Raw genomic sequence first — 27,113 nt, forward strand, 5'->3', positions numbered from 1 at the left:
ACCGCGTGTTACACACGAGCTAGGAAATTAATTATTCCAATTTCGCTCGCGTCCACATGAATGCGATTGATCGAAATTTTGGACATATGATTGGAATTTTTTTTCTCGTCGCGTTGCTTCTAGGATCGATAGCTTGGTTTACATCGCAGAGTATATAATTATTTTCGTACTGGATGTTAAACGGAACATTTTCCAATCAATGTTGCAGTAATGGCACCACGATCAATATCCGTACTGTATTTACGAGCTACGACTCACAACAAATATCACCATCTGGCATTTTTCATTTCATTTCATTTTATTTATTAGCATGTTACAAACATAGAATCAGTTATAGAATCAGTCATATTAGCGCTTTGCGGACATCTGGACATACATTAAAGCTGAACGAAGATTATCACAGAAAGCGGGGAGAGTCGAAGAGCTGGAATCCTCTGACTAGAGATATAGTTATTGATATCTTGAAAAAAGATAAACTCTTCTGAGCTGTAAAAGGATTGATTTATTAAAAAGTCCTTGACTAAATTTTTGAACCTATTTATTGGGAGTTGTTTTGTCTCGCGTTTAAGTTTATTAAAGAAATGGACGCATTAGTAATTTGAACCTAGCCTATTCGCATTAGGACGGGATAAATCAGGTTTGAGGTTGTCCCTATTCCATGTTTTGTAGGGCTGAACTGTACTCACATGCAAAAAAACTTTTTGAATCTTGTGAGCATAAACTAGACACTTAAGTATATGAGCGCTTGCCAATGTAAGGATTTTAAGCTCCGAAAATTTCGATCCTCTCTGAAGGTGAGTTTTATGATTATTCAAATTACCCTACGTTTTGGCCAAAGGCTTGCTGGCACCAGTTTGTCAGACCATAAAGCAAGTGAAAGCGAATTACAGCATGATATGCTGCCAAATCTACAGTGCCTTTAGGCTACTTATTAGAAAGATATTTTTTGAGAGTTTTTTGACCACTTGTTCTGTGTGGTCTAAACGAATTCCCAATAATTTTGCACTTTGACAGTTATTTACTTCGTTGCTGTGCCTTTGAGAGAAGATTAAAGAAACTGTTTTCCCTTCGTTAATAGTTAAGTTATGTTTTACAAGTGTTTCAGTAAGAATTTTTTATTTATTAAGAAAGTAGTGTCCGCAAACAACGCCAACCAACCATTTAAAGCGGCTTCAGCAAGTTCGTTGATATCAAATCAAAAGAAATCGGCCAAGTGTTTGAAATTCGGTAATAAGGAGTGCCAGAATAAAACTTCTTCCACTGATCACTACTTCATTCGTTAAATAAAAATTCGATTTAATTGCAGAAAATTCAAAACCATTTCTCCACAAATTTGGTAAAAATTGAGGTAAAATAAATTGTAAATGGTATTTTTTTTAAAGATTTTAGTGCAGGAATGGAAGATAGTTTATCAAATCTAAGTCCTGGCACAATCACTGTTTCGATCCACTTGACTTGAATGACTGAGCCCCTAACTTCACTTTAACAGTCAACTCGTCATAACTTCGCAAACGAAACCCACAACCCTAATAACTTATTTATAAACAACATATCCCCTGTCAGGCAGTGCAAACTTTACTTTAAAAAAAAAATAAAAACCTTCCTTTAGTTAATATTACCGTGCTTAGAACATGCATAAAAAACAAAAATTCTATTATCCATATCCTTTTGGACTTCGACGTCAAAATTGTAACTTTTAAAAATCTAGAAACAAAAAAACCAAAAACAAAGCTTATGGAAAAAAAGAAAATTATCAGATGGAAGCTATAATAGAATATTCCTGAGAATATTCAGTTATATGTACAGTTCATTTTTGCTTTAGAAATAATATCTATATAAGAAGTAGGGTTTCTACTCAACAACATTCTTCAAGTCCCACAGTTACTTTGGTAATATGGGTACTGTAAGTTACCCTAAATTATTTTTTAATGATCCCTGTTTGCGATTTATAATAAAATATAAATAAATAAATAGTGTTCCAAATATAAACAAAAAGACGAATATATCTGTTTCTCATCTGAATAACAATAATGTCATCATATCAACCTGTAAATTGCTCTTATCATGAAACAAAAAAAGTGGAAAAAATGTATATTTTCGTTTACTATTCGATAAACTAATTATTTTTGCCTTTCTTTCTTCTTAGACATACATGGCAGCAGAAGTTTGACAGATATATTTCTTTTCAAGATGATAGAACCAAATTAAAGAAAGTAAAAAAATGTTATGGTAGGGTCCTCTCAAAAAAATGTCAAATTTACTGTTAATGGTTTGTATATGTATGACCTAAAAGTAATAACTTTTTATGCAAGTCATGTAAAAATTTGTATATAGAATTGTTTAAGTGTATAAGCCAGCGGATACCACAAGTTCAATTTCTAAAAAGCATATCTTACCATTGCCATTGTCAAAAATCATGAAAACTCATTTCTTGATCATAACAGGTTATTTTTCGAAAATGTCTCTTTCTCCCCACTGTTGAGTAGCATAAAATATAAATGCTAGAAATTGCTTAAAATTTTATTTTTCCTATACTTTCCTTAACGATATTGACTACTTTTTACAATTACGCTTATATCGTAATGGCATCTGTTCACGAAAACGAGAAGAATGTAAAAGTTAGCTATATTATATTATGCTATAAAGCTCAGATGGTATTCAAAGAAATAGGAAAAACCGTAAACTCTAAACCCGATGCGTGTTGCACATAGAATGTATTTTTTTTACAAAAAATATCACTCCATTTGCCTAAGTATTATGTCACGAGGAACGGCGTGGCCAACCATCCGGGCTAGCCGGCCAGTTCAAAAATGCGATTCCGAAAGTTATCAAACCCAAATTTCCCCTTCCAGAACGTTCGCGCGATCAAAAGTATTCGAAAGCGCACAGTTCGAAATGTATTTCTAGCCAACTGCCCGGTAACCTACGCCTAAAAAGGGAGACAGAGTTTTCTCTAACCTCATTGGCGATTGGTTGGGTTCGCCGGCCAATAGAAACCGGCATTACATTTCAGGATCTGGTAACCACGTTTATATTTGTCGTAACGGCTAGAAACTCGGCCAGACTGCCTTTTCGAACGTAAGTGTAAACGTGTGCTCCGTGCCATCATTTCTGTCGTAACACATTCCCAAATATATATATATATATATATATATATATATATATATATATATATATATATATATATATATATATAGTGTTTCGTGGATTACACACACTCAGGACTGTGTCGTTTGGTGCTACCGCTTTCCTGTGACAAGTGCAAAGTCAAGTGACCATTCTAGGAGTGTCATACTAGCGCTAAATTGCTGTGGAACAGGTGCTATTTCATGGATTAATTCGATCTAGTGACATGTGTTCTCGATTCGTTCACGATTTAAGAGGAGCGAGCTTACAGAGCGCACAATTCGATGCTAGTATGACACTTTTAGAGTGTCCATTGATCGATATAATTTACTCAAAAAATCGACGTCAATCTGATCAGTTCGATCTAGTTAGCGTAAAGTTCCGATAGGATAAACTGATTACGTAATCCGAGCTTAAAATATCGATCCGATTGATCGCCCGTCGAATAAGTCAAACACGCAAAACGCGATGCTTATGCACGGCAGCCATTTTGAATGTTCAGGTTGTCAGTCACACCTTACTTGGATGACGCGTTAACTGTGCTGAATCTATTTTTGGGTCTGCCGAGGCCTATTTCGAGTTTTTTTCCCCGGTCGTTGTATCGCACCGAAAATACGATCGGCTACATCAAAGCTGTGCGATTTTCAACATTTTCCTTTACTATTAAGAATAATTAAATGTCGCTCAAACGTAATTCTGGAAGCAGAAATCATGAAAGTTCGTTTCAAGTGGATGTATCGAGTTACATATTCAGCTCATACTTTACTCATTTTAAAGCTACATTCCTTCTAAGTGATGAATTTTCTCCAGTCTCTAGTCGAAGCTTTCTTTTTTGAATTGTTCTTAGGCGGTTGAGTCCAAACCAGCAAAAACTAACCAAACTACCATCATGTTTCGCGATAGATAAACTGGTTTGGTTCAGGCTCTCCTAGGTTTTGAGTTAACGCTGACTAGTTTTAGCTCATTTCCGAGTTTCTTGACTTAAGACAGGATAAACTGATTGATCTGAAATTGGGTTTCGTCAGTAACATAGCCATAAATGGATTCAATCAGAAGCGCTTGAACCTCCTCGTTTTTAAATTTAGTGATTAGTTTCGAAATAGGTCAGTTTTCGTGTAGGATAAACCTGTTTCTTGCAGGACAACTGGTTCTTTTGGCTCATTTTATTGTTTCTCGTGAATGTACTTAGCCTAGGGCAAACTGATCTAAAATCGGGTTTGGTCAGTAACACTTCCATAAATGGACTTATCGCAAGCTAAACCCAATCAACCGCTTTTTAGATTTCGTCATTAGGTCCGAACTGTGCCAATTTTTTGCCACGGTCTTTGAATATTCCTCGTTCAAACAAATGTAATAAAATTCACAACACACATTCTAATCTATAAATAATGCATTAAAAATAGTCGACTCCAGGCATTAGCCGCGTAGCATTTAGACGCGAGCGGTTCTCAAACCCGACGATTACCGAACGATTTAATTTAAGATGTCGGACGAGGAACTCGCCCGAAGATTTCGTAAATTATTTGGACGAGAACTGCGAAAATTTTATAAACGTTGATCTAGGTGCTAAGCTATACGAACAAAAGCACTAAGCACACACTCTTTGATTCCATAGTTCCGAATTGATTGTTTCTATATTTGCAGGAAGGCTCTAGGGCTTTTATACGTGTCTCAAGTAGCTCCTTCATAACCGTCCGTTCACGATGCCTAAAGCACCAGCGAACCAGGAAGATGAAGATCCCACCCCATACCTCTTCGTCTCACTGGAACAGAAGCGTATAGATCAGACCAAGCCCTACGATGCCAAGAAATCATGCTGGGTACCGGACGACAAAGAAGGATTCGTGCTTGGAGAGATCAGGGGCACGAAGGGTGACTTGGTTACCGTCCTTGTCCCCGGTGGAGAGGTAACCTTCGATGCGGATCCAAATCACTTACGATATTGATGCTCTCTCACCCACACATACTAAAGTAGCTTTCAACGAATGATAACACTTTCAGAATCAAACATCCATTTTTTGCCAAATTACGCACTTTCAAATTTCAATATTCTGTTTGTGTTCGATTAACGGCAAACCGTTTTTTATTGTTGAAACTTTCTCCAGCTAATCACTTACTATTATTTCTTAATAATTATTTTAACCTTTGCAACAAATTCAGATTCAACTCAATTGCTCTAAAGGTCTACGTCAGAGAAACCAAAACGCAGAATTAAGAAACACAAAAACGCTCTTGATAAAAAAAATTGTCGGACATCCAGAGCTGTCATTTCAGACAAAAGATTTTCAGAACAAAATGTCTGGGTACAAGTGAAATTGTCAATTGGAAGTCCGAGTTAGATGCGGCACTTTCTTTATATGCGAATTAGTTATTGATATTTGTGTATAAGAACGAAATAAATGAAAAAATAAAAAAAACTATTAAAGAAATTGTGGAATTTTACTTATTTCACTATTTCACCAATTTGTTTTATCCATTTTTATCCATATTTATATTTGCTATAACTAAATCTTATTTACAGGATTGTAAGCCAAAAACTTATTCGCAAGAGGTTTATAATGCACATATAATTAATTCTGTTTTATAACTGCTCCAAATCACTTCCGGTTGACAGCTATCGGAAAAAGAGAAACTCGACAAACTAACCAATATTACTGGAACTAATTTTCTTCAGCTACGTTTCGATATCGAATGAAACAGACTTGAACGATCAGATTACAGATAAATAAATATAATAAATAGGCAGCTCTTTATTCTCTGCAGGAAATATAAAACACATGAAATACAAGTAAAAAATAATTAAACATTCATCCTAATCTTGCCTTAGATGATACAATAAGCTCACTACTTATAGTAATCTGATTCTACCATATTGTTTCAAGAATCTAGCAGAAAAAAAGTCATCCAATTTATCTTGGTGCTTGGGGAATCAAAAAACCTTCAGCTACTAATTTGCTTTCATAAATATGCAGAAAAACAAAATAAAAATGAAACTTAAAAACATACGTTTTTAGTAACCTTCAGCTTGAAAAGTCACCCTATGAAATATCGAATATTTATTACATAACAGCCTATATATCAATATATGTTATTTATGAGTTATGAGTTATCGAGTTTCTGTTGTCTTAATGCGCAGCGAGGCTTCTTTTACTTCCGCGCGACATTAACACTGCTTTTTGAGTACAGACCAAGGATTTTAAGAAAGATCAAGTGAGCCAAGTAAACCCACCGAAATACGAAAAAGTCGAAGATATGGCCGACTTGACTTACCTAAACGACGCAGCAGTTTTGCACAATTTGAAACAACGTTACTACGCCAAACTCATTTACGTAAGTACCCCGAAACAGCACTAACCGTTGCCCTTTTATTTACATAGGAGAAGAACTTTAAGAAAGATCTAGTCACCCAAGTGAATCCTCCAAAATACGAAAAGGCCGAAGATATGTCTAACTTGACTTATCTTAACGACGCGTCGGTTTTGCATAATTTGAAACAGCGTTACTATGCCAAACTTATTTACGTAAGTCTAGAGATGTATGGACCTGTCGAGATGCGGACCCAGATACTGCTGCTGTGGTTGGTCATCTCTGTGCTAACAATACGTGTTTCCACACACTTCGGACATCTGACTTCTGCCGACAAGCTGTGTGGATTCGATTCTTAGTATCTCTAGTGTTTTTTAATGCCTTGAAAGCGGAACAACTCCGCCCAAGGATGTCAGTTTTGAAGTGTTTCCGTACTATATGTAAATTTGACTTCAGTCTACTTCTGTGCTAACACCAACAGTTTCTTTTTCTACACACTTGGATAAGCTGCGAGTAGCAGCCAAGTCGTGTTTTTTTTTTGTACCTTTTTGCCTTGAAAACGGATTAAACTCCGACCAAGGATGCGGTTTTTCTCTGTGTTTTCTTCCATTTCCGAGCGAGGGCGTGGTTAATTCCCGATCACTTTTCGTAGACATACTCTGGTTTGTTCTGCGTTGCCATCAATCCCTACAAGCGCTTCCCGGTATACACCAACCGTTGTGCCAAGTTGTACCGTGGCAAGAGGCGAAATGAAGTTCCTCCACATATTTTCGCCATTTCTGACGGCGCCTACGTCAACATGTTGACCAGTAAGTTTCCCAGGCCGTCTCTCCAAAACCTGTACTTACTCATTTTTTTTATTTTTTAGATCACGAAAACCAGTCTATGTTGATTACGTAAGTGCTGTTGTTCATTTAGTTAACAGAGCTGTTGAAAAGTTCTTTTTTGAGGGTGGTAATTTATCACTAATTTATGAACTCTCGTTAAAAATAAATGAAACGTATCTTGAGGACACAAAATCGTATTTTTCGTGTACATTAAGAAAACAGATTTCATTAAACAATTATCAAATATTATAGTCATATTTTAGTATATTTCAAATTCTACTTCAATCTAAAAGTAAAATATTATTGGGATCACTAATACGTAACATTGACTCACCCTGTATCTCCTACTGTTATTGTAATTATAAGGATCAATTCTTAAAACCCCTAAAAAAGAACGTTTGAAAATATTTCCTATACGTGAAGCAGCCGTACGAAACATCAACTCGTTTAAAACTGCAATTCGATTCCAGTGGCGAGTCTGGTGCCGGAAAAACTGAAAACACGAAAAAAGTAATCGCGTACTTCGCCACCGTCGGCGCTTCCACCAAGAAACCAAGCGAAGAGCAACAGAAGAAGGGTACTCTCGAAGATCAGGTCGTACAAACCAATCCCGTACTTGAAGCCTTCGGTAACGCCAAGACTGTCCGTAACGACAACTCGTCTCGTTTCGTAAGTATTGCAAGGCTCGAAATTTTAACTTGAACCGTTCACCCATTAAATCGTTTAGGGTAAATTCATCAGAATTCACTTCGGTCCAACTGGTAAATTGGCTGGTGCCGATATCGAAACTTGTAAGTTGCTATCATCATTGTGTGCGTTAAAAGTATTAAACGACTGTTTACAGATCTGCTCGAGAAGGCTCGTGTCATTTCTCAGCAGTCTCTGGAAAGATCCTACCACATCTTTTACCAGATCATGTCTGGTTCCGTTCCCGGTGTTAAAGGCAAGTATTGTTAGACGGAGTCATGGAACTTTTACATGTACGCGTGGCACCGAAGATGTTGGTATTGGTTTAGAAGGATCAAGTTAAGCCTCAATCTAAATATTTTAATTTGCTGGTAAAAACCAACGCGGTAACCGGATTTAAGTTATATCGAATCAAATGATCCGAGAAACGAAAGTTCCCCGAAAAAAACATGATTTTAGTATCCGTGTGCCAAATCTCACGTTGAAATGTTCAAACACTTGCATACTTAGGTCAGAGACATCTGCTCCTACGAAATCAATACCATCAACCACTAGAGCCTTCTGAGGTCTCAATCTGATTCCTTTTATCATATTTGGATGTCTACTGTCGCGATGATTAATTGTGCCATATAAATACTGTATATGTACTGGTGCATCAACCTCACTAAAGTTTTCGTTTAGAAATGTGCTTTCTGTCGAACGACTTAAAAGATTATTACTACGTAGCTCAGGGAAAGCTAACTATTCCGAACGTAGACGATGGTGAGGAGTTCACTTTGACGGATGTAAGTGGGTTTCACCCTTCGCCAGGGCATCGATTTAAAAACCGCCCTTTATTTATGACACATTGTGCTATCACAACTCCTAAACGCGTACGCGCAACGCATTCGAGACTGTCGTTCTCCACTACAATAGCGAATGGGACGCAATGTTTTTGTAGATAAACCCTGTATCTTACAGCGACGACCCTATTAACATGTTTTCTCAAATTCTCAGAATTGTGTTATCTGAGCAATAACATTATGGATTACAACTTTGTATCGCAAGGAAAAACAAACATCCCCAATGTAGATGACGGAGAGGAATTTAGATTAACAGATGTAAGCGGGGAAAAGAACAAGTCCGCATATTTGAACAGTTGTTTTATTTGTCGGTTGTTTGTGTTGGTGTCTAATAACCGCGGGAAGCGGGCCCAGTGTTACCCCTGTGAACTAATGAACCGTAGATTGCCCAGTATTTGTTTTCCCCTAGTAGAAATGCGTTAGTACTGTTGCCCCCTGTTCAGTAATTGAAAAGTCGAACGATACATTCGACCCCTAAATGTTTGTTATCCAATAACATCGACGATTGCAACTTTGTATCCCCAGAAAAAGATTAACAACATTCGCAATTTGTTCTTAATCGTTAGGGATGTTCCAAACTTCTCTTGTCTAATACGCGTACCCCTCAAAATAGTTCAGTTTTATCGGTTATCACCTATTGGAATAGGACCTGACCGCCTTTTAAAACTGACCGCTTTTGTCCTAGAACTGTGCTATTTGTCAAATAACATCATGGACTACAATTTCGTGTCCCAAGGGAAAACGAAAATTCCCTCTGTAGACGATGGCGAAGAGTTTTCCATTACCGATGTAAGTTATGTGTTAATCTAACTTCGCTCCTTTTCACACCCACACAAGCGTTTTTGGTTATGGCTGCACTTGCTTTCTCGCTACATTTTTCCGCAGCTACGATAGAGTTGAACTTGAGATACGCTTATACGTTTATAGTTACCACGCTCTTTAATTCGACTTTTCTTTTGTTAGACCTATGCTTTCTAACAAATAACATTTACGACTACAACAACGTATCTCAGGGTAAAGTAACAATTCAGGGCGTAGATGATGCAGAGGAGTTCTCATTGACTGATGTAAGTTGATATAAAAGAGGCAGTGATGTCTGGTTATTGTACATCCTGTGTCCCAATGTAATCCAAAAAAATTCCGTCGAAAGGTAAAAATGGTTTTCGATTTTTTTATCTTCCGCTGGAATTGGGTCTAAACTCTGTGCACACAATCTGTGTCGTCTACTGCGTACGCAACTGACGCTGTGGCTTTCAAACTAATGCTCTTCAATGAGGTACAATTTTGTGAGTTAGTGTATACATGGTTTCCTTAAGTACACGCACCTCTAGGATTAATATTAGTTCAATTATGCAGTCCTTGACAAAGACCTCTTGTACTAAAAAACTCAAAATGACTTTCACGCTGATTTGTGCTTGGATTGTCCATTAATTAGTAAGTAATGTCAAACTTTGTTCAAGTAAATATTCAACAAAATAAAGATTAGTGAGGCAACTAACGCTTTGACCTGGACAATCGTCGAATTAATGTGCGTTGCTTTATCTAAACCATGTATCCAAAACCGACAGGAAGATCATTAACTTTTCCCGAATGTCAAAATGTAGCAAGCCTTCGACATTCTGGGCTTCACCCAAGAGGAGAAGAACGACATTTACAAGATCACCGCAGCCGTCATGCACATGGGTACCATGAAATTCAAGCAAAGGGGTCGCGAAGAACAGGCTGAACCCGACGGCACCGATGTAAATATAGATTAAAACGATGCCGTTGTGCTGCTATATGCACTGTGTTTCCACTAAAGGAAGGTGACAGAGTCGCAAAACTGTTGGGCGTGGACACCCAGGCCATGTACACGGCTTTCGTCAAACCAAGGATCAAGGTCGGTAACGAGTTCGTCACCCAAGGTCGTAACGTCAACCAGGTCAACTACTCGGTCGGTGCCATGTCTAAAGCCATGTTCGACAGGGTGTTCAAGTTCTTGGTCAAGAAGTGTAATGAGACCCTCGACACTAAACAAAAGAGGCAACACTTTATCGGTGTACTGGATATTGCCGGGTTCGAAATTTTCGACGTAAGTTCAAACAAATTCATCGTAAGGGTAACCTATACTATTACCTGTTCATGGTGGAACTCTGTCAAATTTATCATTTTTTCATTTAATTTTTTCAGATGTTGATTTGTTGTTTGTGGACTTAGGTACTCGGCAATTGCGTATAGTTAATTTTTTTCTAAACCAAAAAAATACTAGACTTTTGTTATTATTGTATTATTGAAAAACATTCAGAACACTTCTTTAAAAGATTGAAAAGATTTTTTTTCCTATATCCACTACAATAAACAATTTTTGATACTGTAAGGATGATCTAATAAAGCCGCAAAAATCTTACACATGTCATGGGACATAATCCTCAAATTTGCCTTTTTCCAAAATGGAAAATTGATCATGTCGAATAATGGCCATGATTGAGTTCCAAAAAATCAGGTTTTAAAATACGGGCGGTTTAGAACGAACTCATGGTACAAGCAGCCTAATATTTTGCATTTTTTAAGTGACTATACGCTTTTGTTTTTAATAGAGTTAAAACCATTTGGATCTATGGGACCTATTCATTTTATATGTGATCTATTTGAATTGGGACGTTATAAGCTAGTCCCCAACAAAATTTTATCTTTATCTTTTATTAAAAAAAGCAAAAGTTTTTGAGGCGCACAAAACGTATTGGGGGGACATTGTAGGACAATCATCTTCAGTAAATATCAGAGTACTTCCAATAATACATATAGATATGAAATTAAAATAAAATAGAATATAAGTGACCAACTAATCTTAGTGCTTAAATTTTTTGACATACCTACTAAAATTGGAGATTCAATTATTAAACTATGAAAAAGCGTTCTTTCAATTTAAATGGATCATTTATCAAATATCATTTGTTCCTCTTAAACTTCGAGAAGACAGGAGACATTGTTAATTTGTTTATTTATGCTTTTTTTTTTCACGCGACAGTATAACGGCTTTGAGCAGCTTTGCATTAACTTTACTAACGAAAAGCTTCAACAATTTTTCAACCACCACATGTTCGTACTCGAACAAGAAGAGTACGCCAGAGAGGGAATCGTGTGGCAGTTCATCGATTTCGGAATGGATTTGGCTGCTTGCATTGAGCTTATTGAAAAGGTTAGCTGGTAAAGCTTTCAGTGCTTGCATCTAGAATGTGCGCATGTTTATTATTTATTTCACTTTAACTGGATTAGCTAATATTCTCGACATTTTGCCGGCTAGTATAATGGATTTGAGCAATTGTGCATTAATTTTACCAATGAAAAACTTCAACAATTCTTCAACCATCACATGTTCGTTTTGGAACAAGAGGAGTACAAGCTGGAAGGTATCGACTGGGTCTTCATAGATTTCGGCATGGATTTGGCTGCTTGCATTGAATTAATCGAGAAGGTATATTGTTAGCGCCTTGGTTGCAAGCGAGGGTTGTTTTGCTTCGAGCTTTGTAAATACATGTCTCTTGTCATTTTCGAGTAACGACTACAGTTCTTGGTTTGGCCGATAATGTTTAAATTGTCTCTTATTGTAAATACAGTACAACGGTTTTGAACAACTTTGCATCAATTTTACTAACGAAAAATTGCAACAATTCTTCAACCACCACATGTTCGTGCTGGAACAAGAAGAATATAAGACGGAAGGTATTGACTGGGTGTTTATTGACTTTGGGATGGATTTAGCGGCTTGTATCGAATTAATCGAAAAGGTAATTTTAACGGTAGATGAAGCGAATTGTGTTCGCGAACACCATGTGGGACGCGGTGTAAAACAATATTTTCGTATAGTTCTGAAATTGGTCTTGCAGAGTACTCTGGCCAAAACAAACAAGCGTCATGTAAATAGTTTGGTGTCAAATGATTCCACCCATGTAACAGGGTCCAGAATCGACTTAGACGTTTGTAGTAATGTTTGTTCTGTTTTTCTTCGTTAGTTTAACAGTTTTGAACAGCTCTGTATCAATTTTACTAATGAAAAATTGCAACAATTTTTCAATCACCACATGTTTGTACTCGAACAAGAAGAGTACAAATCGGAAGGCATCGAGTGGACCTTCATTGATTTTGGTATGGATTTGGCCGCGTGTATTGAGTTGATCGAAAAGGTAATTAGGACGGCCAGAGAGCGCAGACGCATCGCAAACTCAATACGTTGTGGCTAACAAAATTAGCAAAATTTTCAAAATGGTCGGCGCATCTATGTCGCTAACGCATCGACTATATTGAACTTCAACGGAATGTCTCTAACACATTATATGTTATATGTAGCAATAATTGGGATTCCACCTATGCAACAGGGTCAGAATCTTTTGTGACCTTGTTAGTTATTTGTCTGTCTATTTATTCACATAGTTCAACAGCTTTGAACAGCTTTGCATCAACTTTACCAACGAAAAGTTGCAACAATTCTTTAACCATCACATGTTCGTTCTCGAACAAGAGGAATACCAGCGTGAAGGTATTGAATGGGCTTTCATTGATTTCGGTATGGACTTGGCTGCCTGTATCGAACTCATCGAAAAGGTATATGGCACTTCATGGTGCTCTAAACAACCATTTCAACCATCAACTTACCTTAATTTTTATCGTTTGATTCCACTGGGTGTCACGTTAGCCCAAACAAGGTGCGCTGTTGTGAAAACAAGATATGCAGTGAAGCTGGAAGTTGTTTTTTTATATTCGCTTTTTTTTACTTGTTAAAAGTGACTAAAGATGTGAAATTATTGCTTCATTGAGAGCGAAATTTTGCTGCCCCCAAAATATTTCTTCTCCTATACCAATCAATTAGTAAAAAACTGAAAACAAAATCATTGACAAACCATTTGTTCTAGGATATGTATATTATTACACAGATTTATTCTTCCCATGTTCCTTGGCAACACTTCATAGTTTTCGCAACGTCGCGCCTGGGCTAGACACTCTGGATTATTAATTCTTAATACTTAATATCTAATGCAGTCGGTATGATGGACAACGCTATGGAATAAAGTGACTAACATTGTTTAATCCGAGTTTTGCCGGTGAGACGAAAAAAATGTGCTAATATCAACTAACTTAACTTGCAGTATAACGGCTTTAATCAACTGTGCATAAACTATTCCAACGAGAAGCTTCAGCAATTTTATAACCACCACATGTTCATCCTCGAACAAGAAGAGTACAAAATCGAAGGCGTGGCTTGGACCTTTATCGATTTTGGCTTGGATTTACAGCCGTGTATAGATTTGATCGAGAAGGTATTTTTTCTCTTAATCGCGCGTCACCAGTAAATAGAATATGCACAGTAGAAAGCTCCTTGGCAGGCTAGCACTAGCACCATAAGGTATCGTACGCATATATTATACGATGCCGTTGTAAATTTTTCTACGAAAAATTATCAACGACGGCGAGAAAAATCTCGCGAACAAAATTAAAGCTTAAGTTTCCCTCTAGCCTATGGGCATCTTGTCTATTCTTGAAGAAGAATCTATGTTCCCCAAAGCTACCGATCAAACGTTCGTTGAGAAATTGAACACGAACCATTTGGGCAAATCTCCCAACTACCAGAAACCCAAACCACCAAAACCAGGTCAGATCGCGGGTCACTTCACCTTGGCTCACTACGCTGGTAATGTAAGTTCGTTTTTCAAAGTTGCGGTGTTCAAAGAATGAAGTCCATCGAATTCTTATCATTATAGGTGCCGTACAATATCACCGGGTGGCTTGAAAAGAACAAGGATCCCCTTAACGACACCGTCGTAGATCTCTTCAAGAAGGGTACCAACAAACTGGTTCAAGAAATCTTCTCTGACCATCCTGGTCAATCTGGCGGAGCCGACGCCGGTGGCAAGGGTAAGCTTTCGAACATGTTGACGTGCTCCCACTCAACTTTTTATAACAGTTTCAAATTCATTTGCATTTGGATTGCATTTGCATTTTTAGAATTATTGTGAAAAAATTGTTGAAACTATTAAAAAATGAGTTATTTTTTAATAGTTGAAAGCTTTAGGTAGGGTTCGTGGATCGTATCTAAAATATATAAAATAGAAAGCCTAGTTTGTTTGGTCACAAATTATTACCAAAGGTGAAAAATTTAATTCATATTCATTTTATTTTGGTCAGAGGGAACATTTGGTTGAAACTTTTTAGACCAGTTCCACAGAAAAGTCTGAAGGTCCACAGTTTGTACCAGTTAAAGAAAAATTAGAGAAAGTTTTTCAATAAATTTAAATAGATCCACTATTAGACATCTATCCAAGTGTCAAATGTATAAATTTTTTATTATAAAAAAAAAATCCACCTATTCATTCAAAACAATTAGATACTTGGACCTTACATTTGGGAAAATTTCAATTCCTTTTCACGTGACATTTCCAATTCCATTTTCAAGTATATATAAAACCAAAAATTTTTGATTTATTATGTCCCCGGAAAATGCTAAATCAAAAATGTATGTTAAAAGATTTGTATAAATCGTTTGAATTACCGGATGTAGGAATTCTTTGATTTGATATAATATTTAACACAGGTGGCAAGAGAACCAAGGGTTCTGCTTTCCAGACCGTCTCGGCCATGTACAGGGTAAATACTCTGAAGAACTCGTGTGAGACGCTGAGCTCAGAGCTATTACCTTTGACCTTTCCCCGTTCGATTTCCATGTCGATCCTAAAACAGGCCTGCGCAAATTCCAATGTTATCTCTATCGCCTCTTTATCTATGTTTGCCGATATTTTATGCCTTTGCATGTTTTTATAGGTGCCGGTCGTGGTAAAAAGGGTGGCGCTTTTGCTACCGTCTCGTCCGCTTACAAAGTACGTCTAAATTTGTAACGACAGTATATCACACTTGATTTGAATTTGTTTTTCAACTAGCGGCTTAGATTGTGTCCAGGCTAAACGTCTATGGAACAACTAAGCTACGTCATTTGTCATACTGAAAATTTACAAACCAGAAGCAAAATACTGCTATTCTGGTTCAGTGTTTTTTGTATGTATTTTGAATAGTTCCGATTGTTTGTGTTTTTTCGTGTCTTTTGATCGAAAGTTTCTCAACCCACGTTAATATTCGGGCATTAAACAGCTTGACGAATATTGCCGATGAGAATGTAGTGTGTTCATAATGTCATGACACCGTCAAAACCATCCAATACTTTTGCGCACAAGTTTTACCAAAGCATGTAACTCATACATCTGCTTCACGTTGAGCTGCTATACGAAGTAATTCCTATTAAACGTTCTAGTGAACTAAATACGGAAAATTTCTCAATATACTTTTAAAATATTTCCGCCAATACAGCACTGCCAAGTTTACTAAAGCTCTAACGATATCTGCAAAAAATATACGTTGTTATTACCTGCTTATTTCACCGAGTTAGATCTTACATATTGGTATTCTCAGGGTGTTTCGCAAATGTTAAAATTAAGTATAACACTCTGTATTTATAAAACTGTATTTATAATACTTCCGCACTTTTGAGAATTTTCTAAAATACCATGCTCCACGAAAAGCATCCACTTAAAGAATGGCAGGGTATAACTAGATTTTAACAAAAGTACCGGCAATGCATCATGGCTTGAGCCAGTGCTAAATATGGTCTTCTACGGGCTACTGTAATACATTTTATAATACTTCTGGATTCCTCCTGCGTTGGTTTTTGTTGACTCGAACGAGCTAACGTTTCGCTAAACATCCTGTTGGCTTCTTCAGAGCTTGACTGTCATTTACTTGGTCATGTGTCACTGAAGAAGATCAGTGAAGCAGAAACGCGACTGCTACTACCCCGGTTATCTAAACCTATGATTTCTCTCTTGGTGTCGCTGTGTTGATTTTGTTTTCCTTTTCTACGAATTTCCTGAAGAATTCGAAAATTTAGTAAATTTGAAGAAGTTCCTGTTCAGTTCCGCACAACCTTTAATAGGATACTCAACGTGAACCTCGTGACCTCCTACATACTACCTATATGATGGTATTCGTGTTTTTTTTTTGGAAATCAGACTGCAGCACCTACTAAAACTGTATGCGAAATATTTCCGGATTTGACTTAACTAACACATCGCACTCACTTTCTACTACCAAACAATAGTGCTACGTATACTCTTGGCTTGCACAAGACGTGATTAATACATTTACTTCGACTAAAATCCGTTTCGCCCAAATCATTCAACATGACACAAATTAACGTCGCTGTAACGGTAGGAACAACTGAACAACCTGATGTCTACGTTGAGGGCCACTCAACCTCACTTCGTACGTTGTATCATTCCCAACGAATTGAAACAGCCCGGAGTGATCGACTCTCACTTGGTTATGCACCAGCTGACTTGCAACGGTGTACTTGAAGGTATCCGTATTTGCCGTAAAGGTTTCCCCAACAGGATGGTCTACCCAGACTTCAAACTGCGGTAAGCTCCCTGATTTATTAATATACTTTGAAATACTAGTTACGGGAGACTGCAGAATTAGATCCTATAGAATACTGAAACGGTTTCAGAAAATTCCATTGTTGCAAATAATTTTTTAGTTCGTCCCAAATGATTATAAATTATATGAGCAAAGGCATTATATTAGGTTACATTTTTAAAACATTTACAATATTTTTTTATTTCTTGAAACCGTCATTTTATTGATTAGACACTATAATCTGAAGTACCTACTTGGAAGAGCCGATTTTGGATTTAGATTTTGAAATTTCGAATAAAACAGTCTTCAGTACCCAAATTGTAGCCCTTGTGGCGTTAATAACGAGTAATTTGGGAACAGCTTCATTTATTATGGTTATCAATCCTTTGCGTAAACATGCTTGAGTAAACTTTAGAAAATCCGTAGTTATGTAGAAATTGCGAAAAACAGAAATGCATTTATTTTGGTGTAACGTAGTTACATGATTCTTGCACCGGCGACGATGGCAAAGGAAAAGGATCCAAAGGAAGCAGCTAGAAAGTGTCTGGAAGAAATTGCTTTAGACCCTGACAGTTACAGAGTAGGACACACAAAGGCAAGGGAATATTATATGTGATCCCTTGTTAGATCCTTTTTTCATTCGTTAGTGTTCAGTTGTCGTCACTTGCAGAGTTTAGGAAATGCACATGTTTTAAAAGTGATCGTCATCGATTGAAGCAATTTAAATGTATCTTCGTCCGTCCAGCCATTGTTGTAATAAGTTTGTACATGTGTATCCCTTTAGTTACAAGATCTTGAATCCTACCGCTGTGTCCAAGGAGTCCGACCCAAAGAAATGTGCTGATCACATCTTGCAAGCTACCGGTCTTGATTCCGAATTGTATCGTCTCGGTCACACTAAGGCATGTTTACAGAGTATTACAGTGTTGTGTTCTGTCGCCGAGTCACCATGTAGCCTTACAGACGGGCTACACTACTCGGCTAGGTTTTATTTGTTTCTTCTCCTCTTAAACTGTGTGTTATACCCCTTATTTTTTGTTTGTTTTTGTGTGTAACCGAAACTCTTGCGTCAATCAGATACAAAATTCTGGTCGCAAGTGCAATCAAGGACAGCACAACTCCGGAGAAAGCTGCGCAAATTATTCTGGATTCCATTAATCTAGACAAAGAGCAATATCGTTTGGGTAAAACTAAGGTATACCCCAATACTACTTCAACGAATTGCTTTCGCTCTTGCGCGATAAAAAAATCGCTGCTATGATTATTACTAAAATGATGCTATATTGAGCTTGATTTTCTTAGCTAAAACGTATGCGCTGCTTGTTTTTTTTTTATTGAAGGTAGTTTCTGATAAGGCAAAATATTTGAAAATAAGGATGTAAATACTAAAATTGGGTATGAGTGACAACAGTGCATGCAAAAACTCAAACATTTGATTTTTATTGAGCTATATTGAATCATTCATTTCTAGTGAAGTGTTCTTGTTACGTAATTGCCTAACCTATCTCGTCCAAATTCTAATGAAAACTTGGCTGTGAAGTTGCAGATAGAGAGATTTATGGGTACTAAGACATATTTTCTTTCGAACAGTTTTTGTGCTGCTTAGAACTGAAAACTTATGTATACAAACGCAACTAACGGCTAGATGCTAGACGAAATAATTTTTAAAAAAAGGCGAGTCCCCCTTCGGGTCATATACCAATTGTGTTGTCTCGAAAAATTAGGTATTCTTCCGTGCTGGTGTCTTGGGTCAGATGGAAGAACTTCGTGATGAACGTCTGAGCAAAATCGTCACTTGGATGCAGTCCTGGATCCGTGGTTACCTCTCCAGGAAGGAATTCAAGAAATTGCAAGAACAGCGCTTGGCCCTCCAAGTGTGCCAGAGGAACTTGAGGAAATACCTCAAGCTCCGTACCTGGCCATGGTACAAACTGTGGCAGAAGGTCAGACCTCTTCTCAACGTCACCCGCATCGAGGATGAGATCGCTGTAAGTTGGTTAATGCAATTTCCTTAATCAACCACTTTAATTCATTCCCACTCTTCTATATTATGCGCTTCTCTGATCTTTAGACCTCAATGTTTTATTTGACTCGTTACTAAATTATTCGCCTTACCAGGGACTCCTCTGCTCATCTTTTTTAGAAACCATTGGTACCTAAGTATTTTTTGGAGGAAGTTTATTAAGATATTACAATTACAATTTTTTAAAATTCGCATTTTAGAATTTTCATTTTTACAACTAATTTAATTCCAACTACGTTTTATTAAATTGAAGGGCATACATGTCATTCTTTAAATGATTTTATGATAATAATACACAAGATTGATTTAGGAAATATAATATTTCAGTCTTCTAAAAATGGGTCATTAATTCGTCGAAACTTTGCCTAGGTTGGAACTTAGAAAAGAAGAACACGAAGAGCTTAATATAGAGAAACAAGATATATAATTTCATATATTTCTTAAAGGCCTACAAATCTTAGTATGCCCTTTTAATTAGCGCTAACGATTTACTTCTGAAGAAGACAATTATCGTTTATTTTTCATTTTTGAAAAAGTCATAGAGAGCAAACGTTTCGTTATCGGTTGTCACGCGTCTTCTTAAGTTTGCTTTTGATCGGAGAGGTACGTTTCGAAAAAAAATATATTTTTCAGTACCCCGAAAAAAAATTCTAAGAATTTTAACGGGGCCTTTTTGGAGATAACTCCCTGCCGATAGATAGAGATTTCGCGCATCATAGGAATTTCGATTAAAAGATTGGGGGACCGTTGGGGTCGGTTAGTTTTTACGATCTTATTTATAATAGAATATTGTTCAAAATATTATAATTTGTTGATCTTATGATGATCAAACATTCCTTTATGGTGTAAAAGTGATTTCACTTCGAAATCGAATATTCCTTTATCACATCAGAATCATATTTAATTTGTGTAAGTCAACTAACCAAAACTAGTCTAATCTAATCTAATGTTTGGAAAAAAAGTATATTTTTCATTGACCCCAAAAAACAGAATTTTCAAAGAATTTTAAAAATCTTTGTCGACATCTAATTTCAAGATAACTTCATGGCGATAGATTGAAATTCCATAGAGATAGATTGAGATCATATAGGAATTTCGATTGAAATAAAATGATTGGGGGACCGTTGAGGTTGGATAGCAGCCATTTTCAGGAGACTTGTGCGACCGTATTTATATTGAAATATTGTTCAAAATATAATACTTTGTTAATCTTATGACCATCGTATAAAAGTTTCAATATTCCCTTATCACTTCAGGATCATATTTAATGTAAGTCAAAAAAACAAAAACTCGTTATAACTTATCTAAGCCTTTTTTGTTTTATAAGGAATATTTCGATCAAGGATTCTAGCTCCTTTTCTTGTGTATGAGTGCTACAGGGAACAAAACTATTTTTTTTTCTGAGAATTACGTTCATATCGAATTAGAATTGTGAAAACAATATTTTTAAACGTTTTAAATTTTCATTGGGTAACTCAGAAACACATCTCGGGGTGAATCACGTTTTTAAATTGGGCAAGATCTGCGCAAATCAAACATAATCCCGGCACGTAGGATTATTTTTAAATGACCTACGCGGATCATTTTTATCGCATTCTCGTGTCAAAAATATCGGGGTTTGCTTTGACACACGCATATTTTTTTTCGCGTTGAATCATTTACATTCTTTAAATAAATCGGACTTGCAACGCTAAGTCATTCACCGCGGTTTTCGACAAAATATCCGATTCTAATTTCAGGCAAGACGCGCGAACGTTTGTTTTTATAATACGTTCTTTATCCCGAAATAAATTTCGCGATCTCGCATCTCGGGCAACAGTTTACAAGAATCTTCTCTCATGTAGGCGACGCTGCATTTAGCGAACAACCTTCCCTACAGATATAGGAATGTTTACAAACTTTTTTAAACGCTCGATTTTTATGTCCACTTATAAAATCACCTGTCCTATATTAGATTCGCTAAATATAAAATTTCTCCCTCTACATACTATTTCTGTCAACGCCTCGCGGTTTATATCGCATATTTTTCTAATCTTTCATCTCTCTCTCCCACGCCTTCGGATATGACTTATCCTAACTTTCTACAGAATCCAGTTTTAGCTCGGTCTTCGCGGCTTGCACTCCTCTCTTAGATTCGGACGGTATTCCATATCGTGCTCGCACAGTTATCGGTAGTCTTTCGGGGTTCACTATGGCCGACATCGAAACCTCCCAACATAAATTACCAAAAGAAAGAAAACAATCGAAAGACTCTAAAGAGAAACATCTTCTTGGTGACGCGATACCCTCCGAACCCCAAATCGAATCAAACGAAAAAGAAACCCTCGAACCCGAATCGACCCTGCAACGAAAATCTTCCAAAACGCACTACGCTGCGGACGTGCTCGAAAAACTCTCCGAAAAAGAAACTTTGTTGCAGAAACTTGAAGAGAAAGCGGCCAAGGCACAGGAAGCTTTCGAAAGGGAAGCGAAAGCCAAAAAAGAACTCGAAGGCCTCTACTCCAAATTGTTGAACGAGAAGACCGAGTTGTTGAACAGCTTAGAAGGCGAGAAAGGTACCTTATCCGAGACTCAAGAGAGGGCCAACAAGCTGCAAGCTCAGAAAAATGACCTGGAATCCCAATTGCAGGTGAGTTTTTAATAACTTGCTGTGGAAACTTATAAACTACAATTATTCAAGCGCCTTCTCATCCAAGCGAGACGAGCGTTAAGTTGGACCGCTGTCAATGCTTCTTATTCATTAGCAAAATCAAAACTGCTACCTTATTAATTTTCGTAATAAATTTTGGCGATCGCTCAAAATAAAATGTAGGTAATCGGCAATCATTAAAAATACTCGAAAACATTTTATTGGAACGCATCCAATAAGAATTTAATTAATACGCGAGTGTCGCCCGCTTTACCTGATTTATTTTTGTCAAGGAAACCCAAGACCGCCTCAGCCAGGAAGAAGACGCCAGAAACCAGCTTTTGCAACAGAAGAAAAAGCTGGAGCAAGAAATCTCTGGCTACAAGAAGGACGTCGAGGACTTGGAACTGAACCTTCAGAAATCCGAGCAAGACAAGGCCACCAAAGACCACCAGATTAGGAACTTGAACGACGAAATTGCCCACCAAGATGAACTCATCAACAAACTCAACAAGGAAAAGAAAATGTCCGGCGAAAATAACCAGAAGATCTCCGAGGAACTCCAGGCCGCCGAGGACAAAGTCAACCACTTGAACAAAGTGAAGGCTAAACTCGAACAGACGCTGGACGAACTCGAAGATTCTCTCGAACGCGAAAAGAAACTGCGCGGAGACGTGGAGAAATCCAAGAGGAAGGTCGAAGGCGATCTGAAACTGACCCAGGAAGCCGTATCCGACTTGGAACGTAACAAAAAGGAACTCGAACAAACCATCCAACGCAAAGACAAGGAAATTTCATCTCTGACCGCCAAATTGGAAGACGAACAATCGGTTGTCGGCAAACAACAGAAACAGATCAAGGAACTCCAGGCACGCATCGAAGAATTGGAAGAAGAGGTCGAAGCCGAGCGACAAGCCCGCGCAAAGGCAGAGAAACAGCGCGCGGATTTGGCCAGGGAACTCGAGGAGTTGGGAGAACGTCTCGAAGAAGCTGGTGGCGCTACCTCGGCTCAAATTGAGCTCAACAAGAAACGCGAAGCCGAACTGGCCAAGCTCCGCCGCGACTTGGAGGAAGCCAACATCCAACACGAAAGCACCCTCGCCAACTTACGCAAGAAGCACAACGACGCAGTCTCCGAAATGGGCGAACAAATTGACCAACTGAACAAGCTGAAGGCTAAGTAAGTAATCTCGATTCGCTTCACAACAAAAATTTAGATATTCGGGAAAATTTGGTGCATCGAGGTTTTTTTTAAACTTTATTATTGCGTGGTCATTAAATATATTTATAATTATAAACACCAAAGGCGCCGTTCCAAAAATAACAAACAACTTTTGTAAATTGCAAATGGAAAAATAAACGTAACCGGCCGGCGTATCGTCATTAATCTTTAGACGAGCCGTCTCGTAAATAATGCAACTTAATTTATGTAAAATGTAGGGCCGAAAGAGATCGTGCAAGTATTTACCAAGAACTCCAACAAACTCGCGGCGCCGTTGACCAAGTCGGACGCGAAAAGGTACCCCGTGTTACCCCAAAAATTCCGGTTCTGCCTGCATTTTATTACTGTGAAATACTCGTACCACCCGTTTACATTGTCGTGTCCTTTGCGTGTATGTTCACGTTTAACGTTTGTCTCGTTCTGTCTGTTATTGTAGAGCCGAGAAGGAGAAGGCCCAATACTTTGGTGAACTTAACGATCTCCGTGCTTCTGTCGACCACTTAGCTAACGAAAAGGTACTAGAAGGACGCCCACATTGGTCTTTGTCGTGTATATCACTGTTGCAGCTCTTCTGAGAAACCGCTGACAGAGCTTCGTTCCTAATTTCCCGATTTTATCGCTAGCTAACAACTAATTTTTATGATCGCAATACTCTGCTTCGTACCGAGTGGAGTAAAAAGTTCATCTAAACGTTTCCTATCTCATTTCCCAGGCCGCCATCGAGAAAGTTTCTAAACAACTGGGACAACAACTCAACGACGTACAAGGCAAGCTTGACGAAACCAACCGCACACTCAACGACTTCGACGCTGCTAAGAAGAAGCTGTCCATCGAAAACTCTGACCTTCTCAGGCAATTGGAAGAAGCTGAGTCCCAAGTATCCCAACTCAGCAAGATCAAGGTGTCCCTGACTACCCAATTAGAAGACACCAAGAGATTGGCCGACGAGGAAGCCCGCGAACGCGCGACCCTCCTCGGCAAATTCCGCAACTTGGAACACGACTTGGACAACATCCGTGAACAGGTTGAAGAGGAAGCGGAAGCCAAGGCTGACATCCAACGCCAACTGAGCAAAGCTAACGCTGAATCTCAACTTTGGCGTCAAAAATACGAATCCGAGGGTGTTGCCAGATCAGAGGAACTCGAAGAAGCCAAGAGGAAACTGCAAGCTCGTCTTGCTGAAGCTGAGGAAACCATCGAATCGCTCAACCAAAAGGTCGTGGCTCTCGAAAAGACCAAACAACGCTTGGCCACTGAAGTCGAAGACTTGCAATTGGAAGTCGACCGTGCCAACGCTATTGCCAACGCCGCCGAGAAGAAACAGAAGGCATTCGATAAAATTATTGGAGAATGGAAACTCAAGGTTGACGATCTTGCCGCCGAACTCGATGCCAGCCAGAAGGAGTGCCGCAACTATTCCACCGAGTTGTTCAGACTTAAGGGAGCTTACGAAGAAGGACAAGAACAATTGGAAGCAGTTCGTCGCGAGAACAAGAACCTCGCCGATGAAGTTAAAGATTTGCTCGACCAAATCGGTGAAGGTGGACGCAACATCCACGAAATCGAAAAGGCCAGGAAACGATTGGAAGCCGAAAAAGACGAACTGCAGGCCGCTCTTGAAGAAGCCGAAGCCGCCCTTGAACAGGAAGAGAACAAGGTGCTCCGCAGTCAGCTGGAACTCTCGCAGGTACGACAAGAAATCGACAGACGCATCCAAGAGAAGGAAGAAGAGTTCGAAAACACCCGCAAGAACCACCAACGCGCTTTGGATTCCATGCAAGCTTCCCTCGAAGCAGAAGCCAAGGGCAAAGCTGAGGCTCTACGCATGAAGAAGAAGTTGGAAGCCGACATCAACGAATTGGAAATTGCTTTGGACCACGCCAACAAGGTAAATAATTTTCCGGATTGTAAATGATATCTGTATTGATCAATGTTTAACATTTAGGCTAACGCTGAGGCCCAGAAGACCATTAAACGTTACCAACAACAACTTAAGGACACCCAGCAAGCATTGGAAGAGGAACAACGTGCTCGGGATGAGGCCAGAGAACAGTTGGGCATTTCTGAAAGACGTGCCAACGCCTTGCAGAACGAATTGGAAGAATCTCGCACTCTCTTAGAGCAAGCCGACCGTGCTCGCCGCCAAGCCGAACAAGAACTGGGAGATGCTCACGAACAGTTGAATGACCTCGCTGCCCAGAACGCGTCCATGTCCGCCGCCAAGAGGAAGTTGGAAACCGAATTGCAAACCCTGCATTCCGACCTCGATGAACTCCTTAACGAAGCCAAGAACTCCGAGGAGAAGGCTAAGAAAGCCATGGTAGACGCTGCCCGCTTGGCCGACGAACTCCGTGCCGAACAAGACCACGCCCAAACACAGGAGAAACTCCGTAAAGCTCTCGAAACCCAGATCAAGGACCTCCAAGTCCGTTTGGATGAAGCCGAAGCCAACGCCCTTAAAGGTGGCAAGAAAGCCATTGCCAAGCTCGAACAAAGAGTCAGAGAACTTGAGAACGAGTTGGACGGCGAACAAAGAAGACACGCCGACGCCCAGAAGAACTTGAGGAAATCCGAACGCCGCATCAAGGAATTGAGCTTCCAAGCTGAGGAAGACCGCAAAAACCACGAGCGCATGCAAGACCTGGTCGACAAACTGCAACAGAAGATCAAGACATACAAGAGGCAGATCGAAGAAGCCGAAGAAATTGCCGCCCTCAATTTGGCCAAATTCCGCAAGGCCCAACAAGAGCTCGAGGAAGCCGAAGAACGTGCTGACCTTGCCGAACAAGCTATTGCCAAATTCCGCGCGAAAGGCCGTGGAGGTTCAGCTGCCAGAGGTGCTAGCCCAGCGGTAAGTTCACCATACCATAGTCTCCCAAATCGATGATTACAAGTTTTTTGGAAATTCCAAAATTAGGAATATGGACGGTGTCTTTAAATAAAATAAAAAATTGAATTTTATTGATTTAAATCAATGCAAAACAGTATTTGTGTAGACAGATATTCATTGTTCTTTGAAAAAGTGTTGTAAAGCCTAATATACAACTTGACTCGTGTTTAAAGTAACTTTATGCCCATTTAATTTGTTAAAGCCTCAAGCAAATAAACCAAGTCGTTTAGCGGCTATTGCTATGGAGTAACTTCTATCTTCATCTTGTAAGTCACATTACAACCCGATCAGCGTTGTTATGTACCGATCTTTACTAATGCAAGCGGTTCACTGAGAGAACTAATAGTAATTTTATGAAAGCTTAAAGTTTTCTTATTAAAATAGGGCTTGAATTTACTAAAGAAACCTTGAATGAACTCAGGTAGCTTTAGTAGGTAAAGCAGCTTTAATTTTCTCAGTGTTAAGTTTTTGTCACCCTTTGTCAATTTAGTATAGCGAGTGGCCGTGTAAAATTAGTGCCGTCTCTCCCGGGACTGTAACTTGTTTACGACACCATTTTACAGTTCACAAACCCCAACTATTAAAATTAATGCGACCCACTTCGCAAACTTCCCATATTTTGAGGAGTGTTGTCTCTCGTAAGCGTCTATGTCATACTGTTAAATAACATCTTTCTCTTCTTTAGCCAAGACAGCGCCCTCAACAACTGGACGGTGGACTCTTCCCTCCAAGGTTCGACCTTGCCCCTGAAAACGATTTCTAAATAACTCGCGCGCTGTGTTAACTTAACCAATGTACGAAAGGTCCGCGCAGCTATACCAACTTTGCTGCGTGTTGTATTGTAATTATTTTTAATATTACTTATATTTATTTTTTAATTGTTTCGTTTATTCCTTAAGCGTATGATTCCGTTGTTTCAAATGTACCGAACTGTATGAGAAAGGGAGAGCGGAGGTTAAAAAAGAGACAAGAGACACGTAATTCCATCCGCAGCCTTTGATCTCCACATTCTCAGTTTTTATGAAAATCCAATGGTATTTTGTAAAGTGCAGTTAAATTAACTTAGTTGTATGTGTGAATATGTTGTATGATATAAGGCACCAATAAACAGGTTATGTCGTTGGA

The 27,113-nt window shown here is 38.6% G+C and overlaps 1 protein-coding gene across 46 annotated transcripts; it reads left to right on the forward strand.

Annotated features, from left to right (window-relative positions):
• Positions 1–2,961: 2,961 nt before the first annotated feature.
• On the forward strand, positions 2,962–27,113 carry LOC132699011 (myosin heavy chain, muscle). 46 transcript variants are annotated; one of them, XM_060665432.1, is made up of 25 exons: positions 2,962–3,078; positions 4,771–5,033; positions 6,313–6,456; positions 7,085–7,241; positions 7,301–7,328; positions 7,730–7,928; positions 7,987–8,050; positions 8,104–8,202; positions 9,474–9,577; positions 10,393–10,530; positions 10,590–10,859; positions 13,199–13,369; positions 14,279–14,458; positions 14,524–14,677; positions 15,581–15,636; positions 17,021–17,226; positions 18,009–18,126; positions 18,949–19,212; positions 21,667–21,876; positions 22,170–23,056; positions 23,535–23,613; positions 23,811–24,986; positions 25,044–25,949; positions 26,191–26,254; positions 26,674–27,113. In XM_060665432.1, the coding sequence occupies exons 2-24, from the start codon at positions 4,830–4,832 to the stop codon at positions 26,236–26,238; spliced, it is 5,862 nt and encodes a 1,953-aa protein (XP_060521415.1). In that variant the 5' UTR covers positions 2,962–3,078; positions 4,771–4,829; the 3' UTR covers positions 26,239–26,254; positions 26,674–27,113. The 46 variants fall into 46 exon arrangements, with proteins under 46 accessions (XP_060521415.1, XP_060521391.1, XP_060521407.1 ...); XM_060665408.1 differs by lacking the exons at positions 9,474–9,577; positions 13,199–13,369; positions 26,191–26,254 and adding exons at positions 8,628–8,731; positions 11,796–11,966; XM_060665424.1 differs by lacking the exons at positions 9,474–9,577; positions 13,199–13,369; positions 26,191–26,254 and adding exons at positions 8,943–9,046; positions 12,385–12,555.

The sequence above is a fragment of the Cylas formicarius genome, unplaced genomic scaffold, assembly GCF_029955315.1.
Source record: "Cylas formicarius isolate icCylForm1 unplaced genomic scaffold, icCylForm1.1 PGA_scaffold_3__17_contigs__length_32017465, whole genome shotgun sequence".
Classification (NCBI taxonomy): Eukaryota; Metazoa; Arthropoda; class Insecta; order Coleoptera; family Brentidae; genus Cylas; species Cylas formicarius.

Coding starts and splice junctions, on each gene's coding strand:
- LOC132699011 (XM_060665408.1), top strand. CDS start 4,830: ATGCCTAAAGCACCAGCGAACCAGGAAGATGAAGATCCCACCCCATAC. Junction 14,459..14,523: donor TGGCTCACTACGCTGGTAAT/GTAAGTTCGTTT, acceptor TTATCATTATAG/GTGCCGTACAATATCACCGG. Junction 23,614..23,810: donor ACCACTTAGCTAACGAAAAG/GTACTAGAAGGA, acceptor CTCATTTCCCAG/GCCGCCATCGAGAAAGTTTC.